The sequence below is a fragment of the Silurus meridionalis genome, chromosome 15 (assembly GCF_014805685.1).
Source record: "Silurus meridionalis isolate SWU-2019-XX chromosome 15, ASM1480568v1, whole genome shotgun sequence".
Lineage (NCBI taxonomy): Eukaryota > Metazoa > Chordata > Actinopteri > Siluriformes > Siluridae > Silurus > Silurus meridionalis.
Genome location: NC_060898.1, coordinates 7,395,039 through 7,417,084, shown reverse-complemented (window position 1 = coordinate 7,417,084; position 22,046 = coordinate 7,395,039). Strand labels below are relative to the sequence as shown.

At 37.2% G+C, this 22,046-nt stretch overlaps 1 protein-coding gene across 2 annotated transcripts in view; it reads right to left on the bottom strand.

The window, feature by feature from the left end:
- ptpra (protein tyrosine phosphatase receptor type A) overlaps positions 1-22,046 on the bottom strand; it is a 39,057-nt gene that overhangs the window by 7,301 nt on the left and 9,710 nt on the right. The window contains exons 2-15 of one of the 2 annotated variants that reach the window (XM_046867658.1): positions 13,424-13,470; positions 9,954-10,032; positions 8,392-8,844; positions 8,164-8,184; positions 7,518-7,599; positions 7,198-7,271; positions 5,071-5,207; positions 4,381-4,471; positions 3,528-3,604; positions 3,408-3,444; positions 3,161-3,258; positions 1,560-1,679; positions 1,231-1,397; positions 287-422 (exon numbers count right to left, since the gene is read on the bottom strand). In XM_046867658.1, the coding sequence (XP_046723614.1) occupies positions 287-422; positions 1,231-1,397; positions 1,560-1,679; positions 3,161-3,258; positions 3,408-3,444; positions 3,528-3,604; positions 4,381-4,471; positions 5,071-5,207; positions 7,198-7,271; positions 7,518-7,599; positions 8,164-8,184; positions 8,392-8,844; positions 9,954-10,032; positions 13,424-13,444 (1,593 nt within the window). In that variant the 5' untranslated portion in view covers positions 13,445-13,470. The remainder of the gene's footprint in view (positions 1-286; positions 423-1,230; positions 1,398-1,559; positions 1,680-3,160; positions 3,259-3,407; positions 3,445-3,527; positions 3,605-4,380; positions 4,472-5,070; positions 5,208-7,197; positions 7,272-7,517; positions 7,600-8,163; positions 8,185-8,391; positions 8,845-9,953; positions 10,033-13,423; positions 13,471-22,046) is intronic. The other variant, XM_046867659.1, reaches the window with a different exon arrangement.

The window sequence follows — 22,046 nt, the reverse complement described above, 5'->3', positions numbered from 1 at the left end:
TAAAAGCTACTAAGTTAGCAAGACAGGTTATACTCAAAGTATGAGGTTTAGGTACCGGTACACTCAAGGCATGGACAAGGGATGAGTCACATGACATTAAATTAAAAGTCTTTGTTCTAAGCCATCTTTACTTATGCCACCTCGACCTCCAAATGTATATCAGATCTTTAGGGACCTTGTGTACAAATGTGAAGTTCAGCTGCTCTGGGTTAATAAAATGTGAATAAAGCGAGATAGCTCAAGCTTTACACAGTTACAGTATGGAATCACAAAGAACTGAACTAACATCGGTCTGGACCATTTGGCACCGCTGGGCTCGTATTCTCGTGACAAAGCCGAACACATCCACCTTCCTCTCGGCACCCATCATATCCAACATTGCATCGATTACAATGAAGGTGCCGGTCCTCCCAACACCCGCACTGAGAGAGAGAGAGAGAGAGAGAGAGAGAGAGAGAGAGAGAGAGAGTGAGACAGAATATAAGAGAAATATCACAAAATACTAAATAATAAACCAGTATTAATAGTAAAATGACAGTAAATTCAATCACAAACTATGAAAATAAATCTATGAATGCTTTATTATAATTTATTTCACATTGAACATTAAGAGTGTTTGACTTGTTAGTATTTAACATTCAGGCAATGAAAGGGGTAAAATAACAATCCTTCAAAAGTCCTAGATGAATTCAATCTATTTCAAAAGGAACTGTTTCTAAAGCACTATATATCCTCTGCAGTCTGTTGAAAAGATGTGTTTACACACAGGTTACTTACAAGTAATACAAACTAAAATTATATGAGTGTTTGGCATATAGCAACCTTTTGGTGTTTGTAAGATCTTACACAGAGGGCAATTATTTATTTATTTATGTTTTACGTGCAACTGTGTTTCCATACAAACAGATTCCATTTGAATAGGTATTACAATTAAATACCAAAAATTAACAAATAATAAAAAAAAGATTTACACCGCTGTTAAATGGTTAATGTTTAATTAAGGATTAACAGCCTTGTTGGTTCAAATTAAACTGGACTGAAAAGGAATACAATTTAATATTAAAGTTCTCTTTTGTTCTTTCTCACATATGTAAATCTGAATTTACTATAGCTTCATTCATTTTACAGCTGCTAATGTTTCTCTTATGAAGACTTTTCATTACAGTACTGTATTAAAAGTCTGTCCTGTGAAAGTATATGTTGTTGAAATAAGATAAGATAAAAAAGCACCTGCAGTGCACCACTATAGGCCCAGCGTACTGCGGGTTGCACGCTTTAACCTTTTTAAGGAATTTGAGCATGCCGATAGGTGTAAAGGGCACGCCAAAATCTGGCCAGCTGGTGAAATGAAACTGAGTCACCAGCCTCTGGGGCTTCTTCCCTGATACATCCCCCACCTACAAACACAGAAACAAGACAGGACAAAGGTTTCAGGTTAACAAAGTATATTGGTCAATCAATTTACTTAAACAGCAGAATGATAGCACTTTTATTTTTTGGTTTCTCAAATCATAGCGTTTTGGAACCGGAATGGACCGAAGGCATTCATTGTATAATACCTGCTGAATGCAGAACTTGCGTACGGTGTAATCCACCAGCACGGTCATATCCTCAACAGACACACGGATGTTCCCGTACGTCCAGCAGCCCTGATCCGGCCAGTACTGAGCACACTTACACTGAAACATACCAGCCACATGTTCATCACTACAGGCATTAACATTATAAAAATAATCATAATTAATAATCATTAATAATCTTTTTAATAGAGCCTAAATACAAACTCTAAATAAAAACAGTTTATGACCTGAAACATTTCTAAACAGGTCTAACTTCAGTAACCTACATTAGTGGTCCCCAACCTTTTTTGCACCACGAACCAGATTAATGTCAGACAATATTTTCACGGACCGGCCTTTAAGGTATGGCGGATAAATACAACAAAATAAAATGATATTTTTTTAAATATAATAATAAACGTGACTCCACTGTGTTGTTTTTTGATCATTTTGCTCGCTTGGGGGTTTCGATTTAGTGGTAATGTATTGTGTTAGCGGCCGGAGCAGCACCTTTAAGAAGGTAGCGGATGGAGGTAAGACATGAATCAAGAGTGAGTCATAGACAGATGTGGTGGAGGAAATCCGGTAATTTTCCAAAGTAAAACATCATTCAGAATCAGATAATAAATAACACAGAATTAAAGTTATGTATACTTTCTGTGTGGCTCGGTACCAATTGACCCACGGACCAGTGCCGGTCCGCGGCCCGTGGGTTGGGGACCACTGACCTAAATCACAAATAATTTATACCATAAAATACTGTCCTTTTTTTTTTATTAAATAGTTTATTTAAGCAGTTGGTTCAGTGGTTTAAACACACTGTTAGTCTGCCAACACTAAATATTACTTTGACAAATTTGCATTTCTATCAAGATGTATGAAGAATGACACTGCACTCATATGCAAATTTTATTTGACTACTTACACTATATTACCAAAAGTATTCGCTCGTCTGCCTTCACATGCAAATGAACTTGAGTAACATCCAATTCTAAACCTATTGGGTTTAATATGATGTTTGCCCTTTGCAGCTATAACAGCTTCAACTCTTCTGGGAAGGCTTTCCACAATGTTTAAGAGTGTGTTCATGGGAATTTTTCTTCCAGAAGCAGCTGCTCGTCCATGGAAACAAATTCCATGAAGCTCTCTACGCACTGTTCTTGTGCTAATCTGAAGGCCACATGAAGTTTGGAGGTCTGTAGGCAGAAAGTCGGAGCAGAAACCTCTGTGCACTACGTGTCTCAGCATCTGCTGAACCGCTCTGTGATTTTACCTGGTCTAACACTTTGTGGCTAAGTTGCTGCCGTTCCCAATCGCTTCCACTTTGTTAGAATACCACTAACAATTGACTGTGGAGTTTTTATGTTTTTGCATAGTCTTACAATACAAATGCCTTTTAGAGGTTATCAGTTAGGCCATGGACACCCACTTACATCTCTATTAGTCACTTATCCCCAAACTGGTCAGATCAAAGGGTCTACCACTAATAATTCATTTATTCTTAGGGTTTTTTTCACTCTGCATTAGAGAAACAAGATCATACAAATATGCATGGTTTTAAAATTATTTCCCTGTGGGATCAATAAAGACCACAACTGTACCTCCTTCCGCTCTTTCAGGTTGGTCACCATGACAATGGTGGCAGTGTTCTGCTCCCAGATCATTCTCCAGAAGTCATTCACCGTCTCCTCTTTTGGCCCTGAGACATACGTGCACACAATCTTTTATTTATGGACTACACCATAATATATATATATATATTATACCTTTATTATATATTTAGAAATAAAGATATAATAAAGGTTATTCTGATCTTTTCAATGTATTTCCTCAATTCTTTTTATTTACCTTGGGCAGCTATAAACTTGTTCTTCTCCTGATAACCCTGTTCAGAAAAAAATATTTTATGAATTTTCCTTTTTTTTTTAAATTACAGACGGAGTATGTAAACATTATGCTATGACTCACATTAATGTAAGAGGCATTGATGAAATCTGAGTCTGGGACGCCCTCTAGAGGGGAGAGATGTACCCTGGAGTGATCGTCTGAGAGTGACAGAATAAAGATACAGGGGAGAGGCGAGAGAGAGAGAGAGAGAGAGAGAGAGAGTCAGAGTCTATATTATTCTCAGAAGTGGAAATAACAGCAACTACGGCACTGTTTGTATTGCAAAACTGTGCTTTATGTGCAATTATTTCAGTACAATTAACTTCTTTCCCTGCACGCAGATAAGAACAGAAACCTTGCTGAGTGGATAAATCTCACAATAGTCAGCAGTCAATATGTTTATATGAAACATTTCTGTAAAAACACCTAGGTGAATTTTTTTTTTTTTATGTTTGCAAGTTTTATAAGGTGTCTATAGTACAAGAAATCCTGGTTGCAACTGTATTATTCCAGGATTAAAATAACATTTGTTAAAAACTTTCACTTGTCACCAAAAGAGCTGTACTGTTGCAGTGTAAGATTTTGGAATTTATATTATATAAATGACATGTTTTGAAGGTTTGTTGCCTTAATTTAGCATCTTCCTATAAACTTATATTTTATAGGCATTTAGAATAAAAAAAATAAAAAAGTTCTTCCTGAGGTGATATCAAATATTTTGCTACACAAGTGCACTGCAAAAGTGATTATGCACTGAAAACAATCAGGTTGAAGCAAAACTAAAGTGTTTAGTATGTATTATTAATTGTAAAATGTTTTAAAACCATGCACTGAACAGAAAGAGAGCTGCATTGTGAGAGTATTTACAGAATAAGAAACACACATTAGGAACTTCTCTTGTATGATTGTGTACATGTATATCATCCAGACTCACAGGGCAGAATGTTGACGTATCGGTTCTTCTCCTTGTTCTCTTCCTTGGAGGCGGCATCGCATGAGGCCTGGATGGGGCAAACTGGCAGAGCCTGCAGAGAAGACGGACAGAAAGCCCATCAATCAGACGTCATGGGTGGACAAGGACCATGTACTAAGAACCAATTTTTTTTGCACATTGTTATACACTTAAGTAATTAGTATAAAATAAAAAATAAAAAATTAATTAAAAATATTACAGCACATGCACTTGCTTATGAGACCAAAAGTCACTCAAATGGCACTGGCCTGTGGGTTTTATACTAGGAAATAGGAAGACATTTATTTATAATAAAAGTTGCCATTCTTATATAGTCAATGAAGTGATTGAAGCTGACTAACTCAATAACGATTACATACTGAAACAAGGGTGTGTTGTAATCCGTGACCATATTTGGTATGTGCTCTTCTGTTGCAGTGAATCAGAAGTGACTGATTCACACTTATAATTGCTGACAGTTAAGAAAACAAATCGAAAGCCAACTGCCCAACAAACATCTGTTTGTACATCCTGCTTTAAACTCCGCTAAAGCATCCAGAAATGTTTCCACAGTTTTCAGATGAATAAAGCAACATCAACTGATTCATCTAATTTATGAGTCCCATCCTGTCTCACTGCACTATGAGAGTGTGATGCGTGTGGTGTGTTTACGTTGAATTCCTCCCGAAAGAGTTTATTGTCATCGGCCATGCGACGGTTCATCTCCTCCTCGAGTTTGTCTACTGGAAGGGGTGGGTACTTCCTGTTAGTGCTGGGCGACCGGGCTAACAGCGGCACGCTCTGAAGCTCTGTCAGGTCCGGGATGAAAAAAGGGAAAGGAAGAGCAGGAAACAGAAAAAGAAGATCAGAATGTTTCTCTGGACTAATAAATCATCCATTGACAACAATGTGTGTAAAAAAATCGCATTCATTATTATATCAAAATACAGCAGGCATAAAAAAATAAATAAATAAACTTTTTGCAATTCTTGCAATCACAGCTAACACATTGGCCAGTAGTGGGCACTACAGCCCAGTTTTAAAAAAGGTGGCCACATTAGGCAAGTCAGGCACAAGCATTAACACCTAAAGGCAATCAAGCCTGGACAATCCACCAACAGGCATGTTTCTGGAAGTTAGGAGGAAACCAGAGAACCCAAATAAATCCAGAGTAAAACATTCAAAATACCACAGGGTGAGTGTCTCTTTTAACCCCCAACTGTGTTAATATACTGCATATGTTTGATCTCTTTTGAAAGTAAAAGTGTATGGGTGCAAGGATTATATACACCAGGAACATCAGATAACCCACAGCATGTAACGAGTCCAATAAATATACCTAAATCATTTAACTGTCACCCTGCAGTAATTTGCTATTTGCTCCCTGCTGATATTTTATTTTGTGTTCGGGTTTGAGGAAAATCTTAAACTCAGAGTTTAAACGTGGATAATTTCACCTATGGGCTTTGGGTTATAAAATCAAAGCAATGACAAATGACCAGTTTCTATGCTGGACCATCTCAGACATCCTACCAAAATGCAACACTGCATGACAACTTATATACGTGTACTAAACTGGTATAGCATTTTTATTCGAAATCAACAGCCTATGGCAAGGATTTCCAAATATTTTGGGCAAATGGCTTTTTCAGTAGGGCTGAAGGCTACATAAAAGCGTGTTAAATGAAACCAGTGTGTGTTAGTATTCAGTACCAGTCTAGATGAGTTAACTAAGCAATTTGGGGCACAACGGTAATTTATTAGCAGAGGTAGTGGGAGATGAGCAGGAAAATGGTGCAATTTATTGTTAATTCTTACATTACTACTGCAGGTCAGGATAGTGAAAAAGATTAAGATGTAAACTCTTCACTACAACGAGGTGGTATCAAAATGTTTCGAGACTAGTTTTGTAACATGCCGACAGATGGCAGCACAAGGCCGCAAGCACAGTCACAGGGAGCACGGACCTTTATAAGTCAGTGTCCAAAAAGGCATCATTCTGTCCTGTGTGACTGGTGCTATTCTGACCACGAGTTACTATGTCGGCGATTTCTTCATGGACAGTAAGTAAAAACAAAGAGAAAACGTGTTCCTGGGCAAATCTGCCATCGAGACGTTTGACATGATTCGGCAAGTTTACAACGATGCTGCAATGAGCCGTTCTAGGTGTTTTGAGTGGCATGCGTGCTTTAAAAGCGGAAGAACACTGAAAGATGACGAGAGATCAGGAAAACCTTCAACAAGCCAAACCCCTGAAAATGTTGAAACCATTCGGCAACCTGGGCATGACAATCGTTGGAGAACTATCCATAAGATTCCTGCTATTGTCGGTGTGTAATACGGAACAGTCCAGACAATTCTCACGTGTGGTCTGAACATGCAGTGTTGCTGCCAAGTACGCCCCCAGGCTGCTGACCCAGGAACACTGCGTCAAAATGTCCACCAAGAACAAGCGTGCCGTAGATGAAAAGGCCTTCAAGTCGAGGATCATTACCCGAGTGTACAGGTATGACCCTGAGAAGAAGCAACAGGCTTTACATGGAAGAGCCCATTACCGGGGCAGCAAGTCCGAAGCTAAACCAAGTACATATTCATCGTCTTTTTCTACACTCACTCCATTGTGCATTTAGAATTTGTCCCCAGGGGCTAGAACGCCAACAGCGAGTTCTACTAGCAGGTTTTAAGGCGTCTGATGGAGGACATTCGCCAAAAGCGACAAAGCTAGAACAGAGCTAGTCTCAAAATCCATCACTTCTAAGAATCCAGACATCTTTCTCTCTCTCTCTCTCGCACACACACCTGTGTCATCAGTCCTGCCATTGGTCAGCCTGAAGGAATTCGAATGGCTTCCTGACTGCTTGTACTTCTTAAACCTGTCACAACACAGAGATACAAACAGGAACAAATAAATACAAATTTTCTCATGTACAACAGAAAGAAAATATGATATAAAGTATATAAAATTGCAGGAGACAGAATGATGCAGGTAATCATCTCTAATGAAGGAAAGGTTGTCAAGAGTTTAGCCATGAGGAATGCAAGATCCTTATCTCTCAACTGTGCAGCTCTATAAATATTATTTTGGCTGAAAAGCAATTTGTGAGTGTCGGTCACCTGACCTGAGCATGTAGAGTACGATGATGATAAAGATGATGACCAGCAGGGACGATAAAGCAACAGTCACGGCGATGATTGCCGTGTCTTTGTTTGAGAAAGGTCGAGTTTTGTATGGAGGTCCAACAGGTGGTGCAGGGAAGAAAAGCAAATAAGAAACCCATGAGTCAGTTGGACTGTTTATAAATATGCGATATGTGCTACATAAAACTAGAACTTGCATATACAGTATAATTCTATAGAGTATATAAAATGTTGGGGTTTTTTTTGTATTTGCTGATAGGCATATCATCAAAGAGTGAATCATAAATGCTAATTAAAGAACATCCACTATATGCATCTGTCAATTCAAATGAATCAAATCAAATCAAAAGATGCCATCAGATTTTAATTCCAGCAAAATATCAAAACCATTTATACACACATTTTTCCACCATTTTTCTTTTTTAGATTACACATTATTGGTTTAAGCACAGTTATATATATATATATATATATATATATATATATATATATATATATATATATATATATATATATATATATATATATTTTTTTTTTATTAAAGTCTATGCATTAAAGTATATTTAAAGTAACAATCATTTTTGAAGGAAAAAAAAGGACATAAATAAAAAATACATTGAAGTTTACCTTCACCACCTCCACCTCCACCTGTGTGTGGGGGAAAGAGCTCATATTTATATCTCAATTACAAACAATCAAAAATATTTGTTCAAAATAAATATTTAAATAATTGTGGCTGGGGTGATATGTAGGCTCTAAAATCTCCTATACTGCTTTTCGATGGATATTAACAATGAATAACTAACAATTGTACTATCACACATGGTCAAGAACCCAAACAGTCAACACACTCACCTGGAGGACTGCTGATGTATGGTGTGGTGATTTCAGGTGGTTCTGTCATGCCAGATGTAACATTATTATTATTGTCAACAGGGTCAAGATCAGGATCAGGTTGAATGGGATGGGTCAAATTAGAACCCTCAGTTGTGGAAGGAGGGGGCAGAGTTGTGGGATGAGGAGAGGTGATTTTCTTCTCCGTCTCTCCTCCTATAACGGTGGTTGTCCCTGGGGGTGGAGCATCAGTGTGATTAGTGTTACTGGAGCCTGGAGGCACAGCTGGAGCAGGAGCGGAAGGAGTCATGGGAACCCCTGGAGCTTGTGTCGCTCCTGTTACTTTCGAGGTGGCATTATTTGCAGAATGCTCGTTGGACGTGGTTGTGGTTGTGGGGTCGTGGTCATCAGTAAGGGGGACTGCTGTGAGAGGAGTAGTTGTGGGTTTGGGTGTGACTGTGATCGAACTCTGATCTGAGAGAGCGAGAGATGAAAAGCGGTGAGAGTCGTCCTCGAAATGAAATGAGCCAGGACAAACAATAAACACAGCATTGTTCGAATGAATTGCTTGCTTCGATTATTAAATGACACCAAAATAACACAATGGATGGCTGAATTAATATTAAACATTTAATCGCTCATATTTGTTTCACAGACTTATTGAGGAATGTGTTGCTTCTACAATTATAATAATATAATGCTACTAGAGGTTATGTGGTTTAAATGAATACAAATTATAGTTTAAACATTAAATGTTAAAATCCTAAATGTATATACATGTTAACCACCTCATATTTCCTTTTTACAACTATAAACTTTGGGATATATCATTCAGATGATCTTTCTGCATGTTTGATTAAACTACACTGAAGTCTAGTGTCCCAATAATAAAGATATTTGATGTGGTTTGTCTGAAACAAACCTGAGCATCACATAAAGGATATATTTATTACCACACTACGTCAAGAAGTCAGAAACTGTGTCTGGTGATGAATTCAGAACTGTGGACGTTACACATTAATAGTACAAATGCTGATCATTTGCATTAGTTTACCATTTTTGAACCTTTGTGCTAAACAATGCTATCTTTTGATTAAAAGTCTTAAAATGTTCTTTCCTGCTGGCTGCAGTATCTTTAAGTCTGGGATCAGATTTGCCTTTTGCACTGGAGTGCATACACACTTTTGTGCGCTGGTTTCCGATTTGAAGACTGAGACACAGGTAAGCATTTTCGGGCAAGCTAATCTGGATCTCTTAATGTTCGGTTGTAAACAGTTAATGGCGTATTAGTCATTCAGATAAAGCAATACAGAAGCAGAGGCTTTAAAGTGATTTGTCTTTGGTGTATAAATGAATGTATTTATTGCAGGAAGATTAATCACCAGCCAGCGTTTGCAGAAAACACACCTGTGTGATTGCTTTACCAGTGGAATTTTAATGGTGTCCATGCCAATAGTTCACACTAGTGTGCTTATATAGTGTGAATAATTCAACCATACTAAAGCATGTACATATCATATTATTATATGTTAATAATCAAAAGGCTGCAAATATTAGTTCAATAGTATAAAAACAGATCTTACTTTGGAGGTTGGGTGTTTCCTGGGCCAATCCAAAGGCCAAGGCAAACAACAGGAGCAGGGGACACAACCCCATACTGCCCTGAGAGAGAGAAAAAAGAGAGAGAGAGAGAAAGAGAGAGAGAGAGAGAGAGAGAGATCTGTCAATTCCATTTCCCTATATCCAAATTCATGTTAAAGCTAAGCATCCAATCATCAGGCTTCTTATGAAGCCTTTTTCCTCATCTTGACACTGATAATTAATCCCTTATCATAAACTAATACACTCAGATGCACATTAAACTCAATCTAAATATCAAAAGTTATATTAACGATTATCATGAATCCTGTTGTAACGGAAACAGGAAAAGGGTGTCTGGGTTGATCCACTAAAGCCAAAAATAACCAATAAAAAGGATGCCCTCATCATCACCTAATATATTATACTACTTGGCTATAAAGCTACCAGGCTCTGAATAGTACCAACATTACTAGAGCACTGGTTTAGTCTGGATATAATAAAGAATGGAATTAGGCTGCTCTTATTGGTTTATAGAAAATCAGCTCCAAAACACGAGGTTTAAAACCCACAGCACTTTGCAATACTATAAATGGTGCAATTGCTTTTGCCTTAACCACTGTGGTAACCGCTAACATAAGCTAGGCTGAGCTAGCTGTGCCCAAAACATATCTAATACAGCTTAACTTAACACGGTTAGCCGGGGAGCAAGATCTCCTGGTTGAGCTGCTTTAGCCAGAGTACAACAGATTCAGACAAGAAACAAGAGCTCATTAGGTAACTCAATCATCATTAAGATTTACTGTGTGTTCTGTTTAGAAAGCAGACCATGGCATGTGTTTAAAACAGCAACTTTGAAAGGATAAAATGTCTATATAGAAAAGTCACAGTTCTTTATAATTAAAAGAACACCATAAAATTGATTCTATACTGCCATCATAAGTACCAGAAAACCAAAGGAGACATGATCCTGCCTGGGGGGGAGGGGTTTGTTGGGGGAAGAGATCATATCATTTATAACTTCAATTATCTGAAATGCATGATCACATACAGTTTTTCTTCCCTTGTCATTTACAAAGCTTTCTGTATCAGAATCGAGCTACAAAGGATTTTAAAAGTTTGACAGACGGTTTAGGCCAGTAGCAGATGGCTGGGATGAACTAATAAACATTACATGTGAAACCCATTAACTAAAAAGTATAGCAACCGTTTATTCAATTACAGTGGGAACGATGGTGTTGGTCATCCTTTTTTGCCAATGCATAGAAGTTTGGTGTCGGTCTAGTTGGGGCAAATCTCAGGACAAATCTCAGGTGATTGTCAGTTAACTGGGATCTGTAGAGTGCTTTGTTGATGTTCACTGCTGAACAGCTGCTCACACTCGTTAATTTGTCTGAAACTGGCCTTGGTGCTTGGATCCTGAATAGTTGTCGAAAAAAAAGAAAAAATATTTAGCTGAGCCTGTAAATTGGCTGCTAACCTCTGAGCAGTAGTCCCACTTTCTTGCATTGACTGGTTGCTAGCAGAGATGACAAAAATACACGCATCCCTGACTTCAGTAGAAGTACAGATACTTATGGTTTAAAAGACTCCGGTAAAAGTTGAAATTTTACTTTTTTCTTTATTTTACACGCTGAAAATTATTCTTTTAATATTCCTTTCTTTGGAGATGTTATGTTTTCATAGTCCATAGTTATATGTTACCTTTTTTTTTTTTTACTGGTTGTTTTAATTGTTAAATATGGTACGTGGCTCCTTTAAGAATTATGTTCCTGTTGCTTTCCCTCAGTTTGTGATAAGAGCAGCTGTAGAAAAGTCAATGCTGAAATTGTCTGGGAAGGCGATGTTTAGTGATTAAATATTATTTTACGGTGGTTTATTTATTTATTTTTTATATACCAGTAAAGCAAAGGCATCGTGAATAAATTTGTGTTGCGTTGAAGGTTTTAATTCCACCTCTTTAATATTGAAATATATATATATATATATATATATATATATATATATATATATATATATATATATATATATATATATATATATATATACACACTATATATAAATGGTCAAACAGAAATGCATGTTGCGTTAAGAAAATTAGTTTGCATTAACGTGTTAATTATGACAGCCCCAATCAATACGACTTTCAAATTTTGTTACCTAATGAATGTATCCAGACTGAACATCCACCATATAGAACACAAGCAGAAAAAAGATGATGATGATCAGGTGATCAGAAATGTCTCTAAACTAACAAGTCTGTTATAAAAAATATTAAAAGTACAGATATACAGATAAAGTACAGATATTTGTGTAATAGATGTAATGAGTAAAAGTAAAAAGTGGTCTGAAAAATAAATAGTGAAGAGAAGTACTGATACCAGAAAAATCTACTTAAGTACAGTAACAAAGAATCTGTACTTCGTTACTTCCCACCTTTGGTTGCTAGCGTAGTGGAAAAGTGGCTGATATCCTATTCTTTGAAAACCGCAACAGTTTCTTGGCAAATAAGACACACGGCTTTTGTTTGGACTTCGGTGAAAAAATATTTTCATGTCCACTCAATAAAAAAATCGTCACTTACTATCAAATTTTCATTTCTTTGTTCTATTCATTTTAATGTAGGGTTTAATGCAATGGGCAAACATGAAGCATAAATACTATAAAAAAATAGACTCGGTTTTGGCTATGAAATCTCTACTGAAAGGGGAAATGAATGCGGTCATTAAAACAATTTAGTAAAACCAAATTACAAAATACAACGTTTGACAAAGACAGGAACAGGAGGTGGAGCTGGAAGTAGCAGAGCTGAAGATGTTGAGGTTTTTGTTGGGAGTGATGAGGATGGACAGGATTAGAAATTAGTTTATTAGAAGGACATCACATGTAGGACGTTCTGAAGACAAGGTGAGGTAGGAGAATGCTGAGGATGGAGCCACCAGGAAGGAGGAAAAGAGGAAGACCAAGGAGGAGGTTTATGGATGTGGTGAGGGAAGACATGCAGGTAGTTGGTTTGAAAGAGGCAGATGTAGAGGACAGGGGGGGTATGGAGACGGATGATCTGCTGTGGCGACCCCTAATGGGAGAAGCCGAAAGAAGAAGAAGAAGAATTACAGAATACAGCGCGGGCCGTAGTTTGCTCTCCACTGCCCTAGAGCCAAATATATCATTCGGAACGGAGGTGATACACAAAAAATAATCATTCATTAAAGTTAGGCGTGTGATATTTTCATTCCATTCTGCAGCAATGCGCAGTTATAAATAAATCGACACAGTCAACATTGACTTTATTAAAACATTCCATCGCTGTTTATCATCATAAACTGATACAAACTGTATACTTGTCTTTGTTGAGCAAAACATACACCGGATGACTTACACATTAATGATCTAAAATCCTTCTCCCCTTACAGGAAGCGAGTTTATCTATTAGCCAGGCCAGTGTGTGTTTTGCATGAAGGTTCTGCCGACTTACCTGCAAAAAAGTGCTCTGCATCACTCACTCATTCGCACAATGATTGCCTAGAGAGAAAGAGAGAGAGAGAGAGAGGGAGAGAGGGAGAGGGAGAGAGGGAGAGGGAAAGAGGGGGTGAATAGTATAAAAACGCAAGCAAACACATTCTCTCATTTGCTCAAGGCATACCATGCTAACACACGCATTTTCTTACTAATACGGTGTTATTGGCATGTGCAAGCTTGTCAACTCTTAAAAAAAAAAAACTTTATGGAAACGTATGGGCCGAGAATGTGCTGTCAGCATTTGTGCTGATTCTGAATTGTAAAGGGAAATCAGAACGCAAGCTCTGGATCTTTAGAACGGCACCCCGATAGTTCTAAATGATTGCCTTTTTTCCATGTGGCTTTATCAGAAAGATGATGTGATCGAGCGGGAGATGGAAACTAGATTAAAGAATAAGCGATGACGCAGCGCACACGTGTTGCAGTCCCTTCGTGACTGAGAGTTTGGCATACGCCATTTTGGTGATATCATCTTATCACTTCTGTTCAGTATGTTCAGCAAGACAGAGCTTTATTGTAGCACAAAGGCATTTAAAATTCTACAGCTGACTTCTCAGACGTCTGCAATCTCTAAAGGGCTCAGAAGCCCCCCCCCCTTTTTATTGAACAAACCTGTTAAATAAATATCTGTTAGACAAACCTGTTTAGTGAAAGCAAGTTCGTTAAATACGTTAACATGAACTACGCAATATAAAGCCGTGGGCAAATTCCAGAGAAAAGGATATGTGCATACCAACACAACACAATACCAGGTTTATATTGTCCTTCATTCATCACGCCATTGCCCAAAATGACCATGATGCCGTGTTCTAACAGAGTTTCAAGGAAAAGCACAGAAGTGCATGGACCAGCTTGCACTGGGATTCTGCGGTGCGTGTTCTGGCTTAAGCAGTGAGGCCCGTTTAGAGGTTTTTCCTCTTTCTTCTGGTTAGATTTTGGTGCACCTACTTGTGCAATAGCCAAATATGATTATGAGAGTCTATAACCTCACCAGCCACTTGTAAAGACTCACTCATGCAATTATCCTGTCAGCCAATCATACAACAGCTGCACAATACAGAAATTCACGCTGATGCAAATCTGCTTGAATTTATTAGCACTATGTTTTGGGGTACACTTTAAAAAAAGAGCATCAGCTACACCATATCGAAAACAGGACATTTTCCTTCATGTATCAGAGCAGGTGAACGGTGGACTGGAATGATACACTGTGCTGAATCAGTGCGAATATCACAAATACATCCACACATCTACACTGACATCAGCCTCCTGTGTCGGTCAGTAGAACTAGACATGTGCACGTACACCACTTTGCTGCATTCTAACAGCATTTCCCAGCTGATTCATTTCCGGGATAAAGTAATCATCGGAAACGACCGGGTCATGTTCTTATTCGGTATTGAAGATAGCAGGAGGCAAGAATGCACCACAGTGAGTCGGAGAGATACTGCTTTAATTACAGGTTGCATTTTGATGCATTCTTACACAGGTTTTGTTTGGTTGCATGCAGCTAATAGTTTAAACAATTCACAGAAACATGGTCATGCAATTATTGTACTGTTTGCATTGTTGGATGATTTGATGAATTGAAAAGGCACCTTTTTAAATCAATGCTTATATCTGCTGTATTAAAAACGTGTTGTATCAAGTCAGCACTGTGTGTGTGTGTGTGTGTGTGTGTGTGTGTGTATGTGTATATATATATAAAAATTGGATTTAGTATTTTGTGCATCACCACCATACATAAAATATATATTTCATAATAATTTAATGATATATGCATAAATTAAATATACGAACTACGAAAACGGGCATTTGAACGTAGTAAAGTCGCAGTAAATCACGTTTGAAAACATAAGTTAAGGTTGTAATTGACAAACGCTATAAAAAGAGAATTGAATGGTGTACAAATGAATAATCATTAGCTTAAATCCACAACAGTGACTAAAAATAGAATCGTTTACTGCTGCTGTTATTTGCTGCTTTTAGATTTAGTGTTTGTTCGCACCGTTTTATTTGAACCCATCACTATGTCGTGAGCGAGCTGATCGCGATCACGCCAGAACAGATCCAGTGCGACTGTACCGAAATTAGAAAAAAAAAACAGTTTACACAATAGCACTACATTAAACTACACCTTTTTTACATGATGAGGATGAACTGTATCACAGTTTTTGCTCACCGTGCTGTTCCACCTTTATCCGTGACACCAGTGCGTTTTCTTTTTGCACTCTGGACCACACAAGCGCAGCTTTGCATAACCTCCAAGTACAGTTTTCTTTGTTGCGTTTAATATAAAACGCTCCTATGCCTTGGGGACACACTTTTTCCTGCTGCCGGTTGACCCTGTACTGTCTGCCAGCTCTGTAATCTTTCAGTCATGCTAATCCGTAATTTCAACAGCCTAATTGATAACGGTGTTCGTTGACACCAAATTTCATTATCGACTTTAATGCAGCCCTAAAAATATATCGTGTAAGGCTCTTATCCAAGTAAAACGTAATAAATAATAACATCCATTTCTAAACTTCTAAGCTTCACCCATGTAATTTATTTAGTTATTCCATAGATGGAGTGTATACCCTCAACGGCCACTTTAATAGAAACACCTACACATTCATGCAATTATCTTGTCAGCCAATCACTAAACAGCAAACATGAGAATGTGGGGAAAAAAATCCCAGTGAGAATGAACGTGGAATTTTTTGTACTGGATTATTTCAAGAAATGCTGGAAAAATAAATAAATAAATAAATAATCGAGCTGAAATGATTCCTCGTGTAACTTGAGTAATTCGAATACAAATTATTTAGTTTAGACGGTTTAGCTACACTTTTTGCACTTTTTACCACACGGACCATTATTACTGAAGCCTTTCGCTAAAGTCTGGACAGGGAAACACAGAAGAGGCTGCAGAAGGAAAAATAGAGGAATGGGGAGAAAATAGTGAGAGGTGATGAGAAGATTCATGCCAAAGAAATTACAAAGTTTGGGATCATTTCAAACTAAAACAAAGAGAAAACGGGACAGTGCGTTTACCCTTTTTTAAAAGGGTAAACATTTGAAATTGATTTTTATATTTTCATTTATGGTTTTTTATTTATATATTTGTATTTTTATGTAATATGGCCATTAAATGCAATAAATATAAATGCGCGCGCGCACACACACACACACCACCTCACACTTTGAGTGAATTGTTTTTAATTATTATAATTAAACTTGAATACATGCAAGGGGTATAAAAAAAAAATACCATAAATAATATTTGTTTTATCCTAAAAATTCCACATATTGAGGGACTGAATAAATGAAAGATGGAAAGAATGAAGACATTTGTTAAAGTATGCTGAAATAAGTTGTTAAACAGTTAAGTAGATCATGTCTTTAGAAAATGAAATATTGGATGGAAAACGCACACATGTATGACCCAAATGGGGTCTAACAAACGTAAAACAAATACAAATTTACTACTAATTAAATTTTATTTTATCAATTTAATTTCTGCCAATTTCATTGATCACTCAATTAATTCAATTTAATGAAAATCCTTATTGGATCAATTTGATTCGATTTTATTTTTAAACTATTCAAATGATCACAAATGTTAAGAATAATAAACTGCATTGATAAATGACAAGCAATTTTATCTTGAACCGAAATTGAACCGAACCATGAATTTTGTGTACCGGTATACCCTTAATACTGACAGACAGACAGACAGACAGACTTAAACTAGTCTTAAACTGAAGAACTTGACTTTGTCTTCAACATACTCAAATATGTGACAAGGACAAATTGTCCTCAGTCAGCTGGCCATGCAGTTATAACATCTGAATGAGAAGCTTGTGATTTAATTTAGCAAATGTAATAAAAACAATTGGCCACTTTAGCAAAGTTCACCAATTTTTTGGTCATTCTCCGTCATTACCATCATTGTGCAAAACACATACAATTGCAATTATGATTAAAACAGAGCACAAATAAACTGTTGCTTCCTCTACACATGATCATCAGCAACTCATAGCACCTGACCATCATGCCCCACACACACACACACACACACACACACACACACACACACACACACACACACACACACACACACACACACAAACACACTTTCGTTGTGGTCATGTTTCTTGGAGGGATTGATCGTCTCGGTTTTAGCAGGCAGGATTAGTGTTTGCTTACTAGTGTGAGCTCTAACTGTGATAGCTATATAACAGTATACATAGCCTGTAACCAAAAAAAAAAAAAAAAAGTTTTGGTCTCATGAAACGAGACGTCGCACCAGACAGATGGGTCATTTTCATGAAAAACCTACTTGACTAACCAGAATTTTTCTGGTGATTAATCGCAAACCTGCAAGAGTATCACATTTCAGCAAAACTTCAACGCGATCGTTTTCAATCCATGTAACAATGTAATGAATACATTTAATTAAATCTCTTATTCATTAAGACATCTTTATAGATCTCAGTAAACAAAAACAAACACAAACAAAAAACAGACTTGATGGTGTGAATATAAGCAGCTACAATTTTATCTAATAGGAAGTAACTACAGGTTTTGACCCATTTAAGGAAGTGTTCAGAAATCTGATCCCAATTGGAAACTGCATGATTCTAAAGCTCACTGCCAGAAAAGTCTAAAAGAGACACAAATAGATGTGGGTAGAGAAACATCTTTAAAACTATTTCAGCTTTTCTGACAGCATATCTTCAGCAAATCTTTAGCTATATATATATATATATAAATATTAAAACCATATATAAAATATAAAAAAAAAATTTTTAATTACGTAAAAAAAAAAAGTAACCACAGCGTATGGTGTTTTCTTTGTGTTTTAGTGAAATTATCTAAAATTTTAAAACTTTGTTGTGTTCCTTGGCCTGAATCTTTTCCTCATCTCTCATTGATTCCTTCAAACTTTTTTGTATTCGCTTTACTCGAGGAATCGTTTCAGCCCCAATATAGTTTATATCCAAGTTTAGTTTATTTTTGAAACGACTCTAAAATAAAGTCAATGAAGGGCCAAAAAACGCCAAAAACTTGAAATATTGGTGCTTCATTTTAACTGCACGTTCTGAAAGTCTAAAAAAATAACCAAACGAAAATAAAATTTGGACGTGATTTTCAATATGGCTGATTGGATCATTACGTGCAAGACAAGAACGGGTTTTAAATAGGGCACTGAATCTCTTTCTCTCGCCCCCCCCCTTCGCTAATCAGGGTGAAATCAGCGAGCAGTCACAGGACCAGTGTTTTCCTCTGCTGCATTGTGGATCAGCACAATACACATTACAGCGATTCAGAATCAATTATGAACCTGTCCGACGTTATACAGGTGTCGTGTTCACACACTAAATACATTAGCATTTGTTTCCAAAAGTTTATCACATTTTCGGTTTAAGCAGTTTCCCCTCAGCCATGCCGGAAAAATCTTCGAATGAGAAATATGTCCTGCAGTTCTGAAATACACCCAAGTGGGGGTCAGAGGAAAAGAAAAGGGGCAGTCAGAAGGTAATAAGTAATAAAGGAAAGAAATGCAAAATATAAATGTATTTCTTTTTTACTTTAAATCTGTCATTCATCAAATTCCAAATCTGTTAAGAAAATACTGCACTCTGTATAAAAAAAACATTCGGAGAAACTAATCATAAATAATTCAAGCACAGACAAGTTACAAACAGTCTGAGGCAAAAGATAAGTATTATCACCTGCCATTGCCAACAAGCAACTGATTTCGATTTAAAATATGTTTCCGCTGTATGAAAAACTGTTGTGCGACTCAGGAAATCAGTTTATTTGTCGCTGATTAAGAAGACAGACTGGCGACAGAAAACGTCACAAAAAGCCACAATGTTGTTGAATGTATCGAGACCTCCTTAGAGAGAATCTAGGTACATATTATAATAAAATTCTGCAAACGATATAAAGTTTGTTTTTTTATGCAAATTTCCCGGAGGGAAGAAAGAAAAAAAAAAACCTACATTCCACAAAGCAAAACATGGACACCTCTTCATCAACCTACATGTGCTTGTTGAACAGCCCATTCCAGATTTACTTCCCTGTTTTCATAACTTCCACACTTCTGGAAGAATTTCCACTAGATGTTGGAGAGTGGCTGTGGGGTATATTAGGGAGGTAGATTTCACTGATGCCAAGTGAAAAAGCCTGGGGTGCAGATGACTTTCCAATTCGTGGCAAACTTGAATAAAAGGGATAGTGGTCAGGCATCAGTAAAGGCCACTCCGGTTCCTTTATCCAAAGCAAAAAATTTTTTTTCTTCAAATGGACCTCGTTTTGGGCCTCTTAGTTCCAGTGTAGAGAAATTATAATTCTACGTACAGCAGACAAAAATATTCTATACAACTGTGTGCTTCCAACTTTGCGGAAACAGTTAGGGAGATATAGGTGTGAGGGTGACGTGTCCACAGACATTTAGCCATATATTATTATTATAATATAATATTAATCTAGTCACGTACTGCACTACATGTGGTCTGATGACTACATCCATTCACAGATGACATCTTTGGAGCTATGAATAAGCACTGGCAATTCCTGTGTGTGATGCTCCTGCTGTTAGCAACAGTCACCTTGTGGTTACTGAAGCTGGAGAAAATAAATACGCTCTCCTTAATGCAAAAACACGGTAATGTATTTTGAAACAAGTGTTGGACAGTGTAAATACAGTGGACCCTCAAGACTCGCGACCTCGACACTTGCGACTTCGATAGTTTGTAACTTTATTATTTGGAATCAGAATAAGAGTAACTCGCAGAAAATCTGATAGTTCGCGAGAAACCGCGAGAGGCTCGAAAGTTCGGGGGAACATTTCAAAACAACGTTTGTACTAATAAATTACATCAAAATGTTTGAAAAACTTTTGTACCCATCAAAAAAATGAGTCATATTCTCGCGATTTTTTGTTACTCACGAGGGGATATCGAATGTAACCCCCGCGAGTATCGAGGTTGCACTGTACATACATTTAGGACTGAACTCCATTAATAATAATTCCATTAGAAAAATTCATTTAGTGCATCTAAACACAAAGCATCGTGTTTCCTACGGACCATTATTACTGACGCACTACCCGCAGAGGGGCGAGGAGAAGATTCTGGTCAAAGAAAAACGGCAGAAAGTTTCCAAAGTTTGGGATCGTTTCAAACTAATAACGTAAAGAAAATGTCGTACGTCGTTTTTTAAAAGTAATTTGAAATGGATTTTTAGAGTTTTATTTATGGCAGTGGCGGCGTAGAGCGGGTAGTGGAGCACGTGATTTTAAGCTGGCGATAAACACACGGATTTCATTCGTGAAAGATTTCATGTGGCTTTTCCAGAGACAGGAAAACCACATCGCTGATACTGTGGGCGATTTAACAAATAAATACATGAGCGAGAATAATTATGAGCTTCATTAAACAAATATTTTCCCATAAGGTTCTACACAGCCACTGCGGAGGAACTTTTGAAACTTTTTATATTTGTATTTTGATGTAATGTCTATTAAATGCTATTAACTAAATGGGTTTAGTTTTCAGCTGTATTGCAATTCCAGCAATAAAAAGCAAATTTTTCTAAAAAAAAAAAAGAAATTAGGTTAATTTTAAGAGACCCATCTAATTATTTCTTATCTGATTACCCGATGGAATAATCGTTAGAATACACTATTACTAAAACAATCGATAGCGGCAGTGGCATGCCATTTGAAATCAATATTACATATAAACTATACGAATAGTGACTTTCCCAGCCGTATTTGTTTTTCCCCAAACTGTTACCACAATATTTGGAGGCACGCAATTGCACAGGATGCCTTTGGACGCGCTAGCATTACATTTTCCCGTCACTTGACCCTGTTCCAGTAAGAAATGTTTTCATGAGTTGGAGTGGAAGATCTTCAGTGGCCTGCTATAGAGCTCTGACCTCAAACCTACTGAACACCTTTGGTATGAACTAGAATGTTTTTACTGAACTCCAGGCCTCCTCACTTTACATCAGTATTTGACTTTACTCATAACCTTGTGGCAAAATGAGCACCAATCTCCACGAGCGCACTCTAATATCTAGTGGAATATTTTCTCAGAGGAGTGGAGGATGTCATAACTGCATATGACTCTTACAAGTCAGTCTTAATGTCTTAAATAGAGTAAATCTTTAAATTGTGTTTTATTTCTAATAATAAACTAAGCTATAATGTTTAAAGTTAGCAGAATCCCATGCCGCCTGGGGCCGTTGAAACCGCGGGCACATTCTGGTTACAAAAGAGCGCAAATCTACCAAACTGTCAGCACCATCCGTGTATGCATATGTTACAGTTTCACTTTTCAGCATCCGATTTACTACACAAAATACTCTTCATCCCATACCTAGTGAGCAAGCAGGAGAGACATCATTGGGCACGACTCTGGAAGAGGGCAAATATGCAGTACATTTTGCAACCAGTTCAGTCACTTCTGCATTTTCACCCTTGCCTAATCTCCATGTTTTCTGCTGCCTTCAATGTAAAATATAAAGAATACGTCAATTTCAACATCCAAAATCAGATGCGCTGCATCATGTGTTAT